At 35.3% G+C, this 4,928-nt stretch overlaps 1 protein-coding gene across 5 annotated transcripts in view; it reads right to left on the reverse strand.

Annotated features, from left to right (window-relative positions):
• LOC106877701 (rho GTPase-activating protein 21) overlaps positions 1 to 4,928 on the reverse strand; it is a 373,680-nt gene that overhangs the window by 246,429 nt on the left and 122,323 nt on the right. The window contains exon 1 of one of the 5 annotated variants that reach the window (XM_014926655.2): positions 2,402 to 3,214. The exons of 2 other annotated variants lie outside the window; for them this stretch is intronic. In XM_014926655.2, the coding sequence (XP_014782141.1) occupies positions 2,402 to 2,575 (174 nt within the window). In that variant the 5' untranslated portion in view covers positions 2,576 to 3,214. Of the gene's footprint in view, positions 1 to 2,401; positions 3,215 to 4,928 lie in introns of those variants that run through there. 2 more of the 5 variants (XM_052970826.1, XM_014926656.2) reach the window with 2 other exon arrangements.

Here is a 4,928-nt window from a genome sequence, read left to right on the forward strand (position 1 = left end):
CGATTTGCTCGACTAAAGACGGTGCTCCAGCATGGCCGCAGTCAAATGATTGAAACAAGTAAAAGAGTAAATAAATGAGACACCTGGACTTGCAGCTCTTACTGATCATTGCTACACTCTTTCTTAAAGGTGAGTAACCATGTAGCTTCTCTATAAGAACCTGCTTGCTCTTCCCTCCTCCTTTACCCTAGACCCTCATTTCCTCAAATAAATGCTGCCCCTCACTAGTTAGTGATCTTACTAACTCACTAGAGCTAGTGGCACAAAAAAAACAAAAAAAAAAACAAAACCAAAAATCAAAAAGCACCCAGTACACTCTGTAGAGTAGTTGGCATTAAAATAAGTATCCAACTGGAGAAACCAGGCTGCAGACACTGGAGCATGATGCAATCCTTGGATCCATTGAATCCTGTCAAATAATCCAACCCATTCCAGGATGGAACATGGATGTTAAATAATGATGATGATGATATGTTCATGAAGATGGCGCCTTGGTGAAAATTGTGCAGCATTACATGTATGTTACTCCATTATAGGTGACATAATCAGGAGGCACTGCCACCTATCTGTCAGATAGTTCTAAATCAAAATTGGAAAATATATCAGTCTCGTACTGCTAGAAATAGTAGCCAAATCTCCATCAAAATTTTCTATCCCGTTTTACAAAACAGGAAGGACACATTCAGTAATGTATTTCTAGATGTGCCATATCTAGTAAAATACTGTTTGACCACAGCTTGAACATCTGTTATTTTATCTAAAGTTTGATCAGAACTGATCTGTGACTACAAAAAAAGCACAATGGCAAGAGTTACTTAAAGTGGAATTAGATGTTTAGGGGAATTACATGTTGAGAGAGAGAGGAAAGAGAGGAGAGAGAGAGAAAAAGAGATAAAGGAAAGGGAGAGAGGGGGAGAGAGAGGGAGAGACCCATATAAATATCTACAGAGATAGCTCCTTAATAACTCATTATATAAAGGTCATACGAAATAGATACAGACCACCTAACTATAAGGATATCCCTTAATAACTCAAAATAAAAAGGCTCTGATAGATAAAGGTCCCTTATTTACAGAGGTAACCCATTAATAATTTATGCAGAAGTCTTGTTGGAGACCCCCTATCTACAGAGGTAACTCCCTAATAACTCATTATACAAAAGTCCTTTCAGAGACCCTTCCCCTATTTATGGAGGTAACCCATTCAGAATTCTTCATGCAGCACAAGAGTCTCCAACCACATGTCATGGACCAGTACCAGGCTGCTCTTATTTTAACTGTCCTGTTATTTGTACTGTTGTCCATTGTCCAGACCTCATGTCCATTGACCTCTGTGAAGAGGTCACAGATGTGTGATGAAAGATTTCTTGACAATGGACAAGAGTTAAATAATAAAATAAGAACAGTAATAAATGAGTGAAGAAAAATATATAGTGCTTGTGTTTATTTGGAAAAAAAAAAATGACCATTCTGAAATACAACAATATGTTTCAACACATGATTTTGCATCAGAAATCTTGCAAAACGAATTGATAAATATAATAATTTTATTTCTATTTTATTCTATTTTATCATGGTCTGTACAGTGTTTTTGCATTAGATATGTAATATATATATATATATATAGATATATAGATATATATATTTGTATTTTGTAATGGGTGTGATTCCCCAGTCTGTGGGAAAATTGTCTTGCATGAAACAGGTCCATGGTGCAAAAAAAGGTAGGGGATAGCTGATGTAGAAGTCTTGTCAGAAACCCCCTAACTGCAGAGGTAACCCATCAATACTCCATTATCCACAATCAGTAATCCAATAACTCCATCAAAAACAATAAAATTGAAAACATAAACAAAACGAAATACAACTCAATTATTAATGATTCAAGAATCAATAAACTAGCTATGGTAGGCTATTTCACCTCACTGCTAATCTTTCAGGTTAATATTCAACTGTTTTGGTACTATTGTTTAGCCCTCGGCCTTGATCCAGCAGACCAAATGATCAACTGTGTTCCAACTGTGACAATGCCATTTTTTTTTTTTACCTACAAGGGACTACATTGTCCAATGTAAGCTTACTCTTTTCTCAGATGGTAATGTGAAAGATCTGAGATAAACTTAGCTCCTACTTCTAGCAGGCCCAGCAACCAAGTAGTAATTCTCACATAAGTTGATGCTATTTAATCCTGGGTTAGGTCTGAGCGAACAGAACCGAGCAAAGATGCTCCAGCTTGGATCGTACTATAATTTTCATAAAGACATCTTAGTTTGATTTGAAAGAGATTTGGGTGCTATTTCTAACAGGTTGATTGGCCATGTAGATGCTACCTCATGGCTAATAAAGGTAGGAGCCAAAGTTTGTGAAATGACATGAAATATAAAAATAATAAAACAACCTACCGTAGTGTAGATGGTACTGATGGTGGTGGTACAGAGAGTACCAATTGTGGTACATTGTTCTATCACAGTGGTTGTCATTCCTGATCGACGAAAAGGCAATTTCTCCCGGCCCCAATTTCGGAGGAGCTGGATTTTCCTCGAGGGTTTGTCTGTGCTCAATATAATCTTCAGCATCTTGCTTGCTAGAGATCACTGCCACTAAAGAGTACAGAGAGTAAGCCAGGTAGGAGCTGACCAAATTAACAATTAGCAGACCACTGATGAATACTGAAAAGTACTTGGGATGGCATCTAGGAGAAGGACCAAGGTATAGCCACATTGCCAATTGCACATTGAAACTTCCTCTTCCAGCAGAAATTTATACCCACTTTCAATTGATTCTGGATTCTTCTGGAGATTTCCACTTTCTGTTTGGAAATATAGTTACAGTTTTAAGGATCTGTATGTCAGCTCTAGATGGAGCTGCCTGTTACCACAAGATGTCTATCACTTCTCAGGAGGAGCAAGGGTGATGAAAGGTAAAGTGAAAATGTGGTGACTTCAACAATGTCCAGTTAGATTATATTGGTGAATTGATACAGATTTCAGTAACAATTGTAAATGGAATGTTCTTTAATAGTAAGAGTCTCTTGAACACAATGTACAGGAGTTCGAACCTGGATATCAATTATGCTCTCATTCTCTCCAACACAACATACACAGTTCCAAACTTTATTTTCTCAAACATTGATTATATCCAATATATTCCAGTTATTTTCTCAGTTATCACAAGATATTTATATATACAACACACACACACACACACACACATATATATATATATATATATATATATAAAGAGTCTATCTCCTTTCACTTATAAACAGTCACTGGCTCTATTTTGGCAAGTTACATTTATATTTTCTGATAATTTGAAGTTTTCACAAAGTTTGTCTGATGTCTTGCTTACAGTATTGAAAGCGAGAAGGAAGTGATAAAAATATACAAACATAAGTTTCAGTTCAAAGAAAGATAATTTGGGTTATTTCTTTGAAAAACAGCAAAAGAAAGAAATATAGGTGAGTGGTAAAATAGAATAAAGAATAGATAAAATTTGTAGGTGGAAATGAAATACTGAGAATAGCTTTACAGAACTAAGTCACTTGTTAATATCTTCACCGAATTTGTTTGTGGGTAGGATTGTAGTTGTTTTTGTTGTTATATTCATAGAAAGTGGAGACTAAAAAGCTTAAAGGAGATACAAAAGGAATAAATAGTTTAACAATGAGCCAAACAGGCGGCAGAGGAGCAAGTGTGAAGCAGATATGGTTAAATGAAGACAGGGGAAAAGTGTCAAACACCTTACAAAATATGATGTACTTGCTACAGCCAGTTCCAAATTTTGTTGATTAAAAAGTTTATAATGAACAAGGAGTAACGAATATCAATTCAAAAAAAATTATCCCTCTACACTCACAGTTCAGTCCTTATATTTAACAAATAGATTTAAAAAGTAAAATCTAAAATCGAAAGATCAGGATAAGGACTAAACTGAGTTGAAGATTGAAGTATAGATATACATGTAGAGGGAGCAATCTGGAATGACTCTAAGTATATCCTATGTGTGCATGTGTGTATAATTTCCGATTTCAGGTTCTGGGAGATCTCCACACTAAATCTGATACAATTTGATGCTGTTGTTGTTGTTATTGTTGTTATTATTATTATATTGTAAATAATAATTATAATTGTAAATTGTAATAATATATTGTATAAGAAATTATTTAACAAATTCCATTGAAGTCACAGAAAACAGGTGAAGTCATCAAAAAATTCCAGTGAAGATAAATAGAAATATCCAAATAATATATAATGAAAATTATATAATATATAATAATAATAATAATATGTTGTATATGTATAGATATATATGTATAGATATATATGTATAGGTATATATGTATATGTGCACGTTTTTAAGTTTTTGGGTATATTAGCTTTTCTTTTGTTTTCTTTTTTTCTTTAAGGAATTAAAAGTACATTGTTTGTTTGTTTGTTTTGTTATTAGGCCAGCTGAGAAGAGGTGGACAAGGTGGCGTCGTGATGGTGTTAGAGAGTTCCTCCTAGATCCTCCTGGCTGCATGCACGTCTGGTAACGTTGGCAGCCACCAACAAACTAATATGGTTGATATTCACTTGTGAAGAAGGGCAGCAGATATAGGTGGATATGAGATGGGGGAGGGGCAGAGAGAGAGAGAGAGAGAGAGAGAGAGAGAGAGTACAGGTAGAAAGGAAAAGAAAAAGGAAGGCAGGGAATGTGGGGGCGAGTAGGAGGAAAACTAGGAGAAAAAGGAAGAGATGAGAGAGAGAGATAAAGAAGGAGAGAGAGAGAGAGAGATGAAGGAAATGAGGTGAAAAAGAAGGAGTCAGAGAGAAAGAAAGTTAAGAATTTATACATCAAACACACATACACATACATGTATGTATGCATGCATGCACACATACATACACATACATACACAGACATGTACACACACACACACACACA

This window comes from Octopus bimaculoides, chromosome 9 (assembly GCF_001194135.2).
Source record: "Octopus bimaculoides isolate UCB-OBI-ISO-001 chromosome 9, ASM119413v2, whole genome shotgun sequence".
Lineage (NCBI taxonomy): Eukaryota > Metazoa > Mollusca > Cephalopoda > Octopoda > Octopodidae > Octopus > Octopus bimaculoides.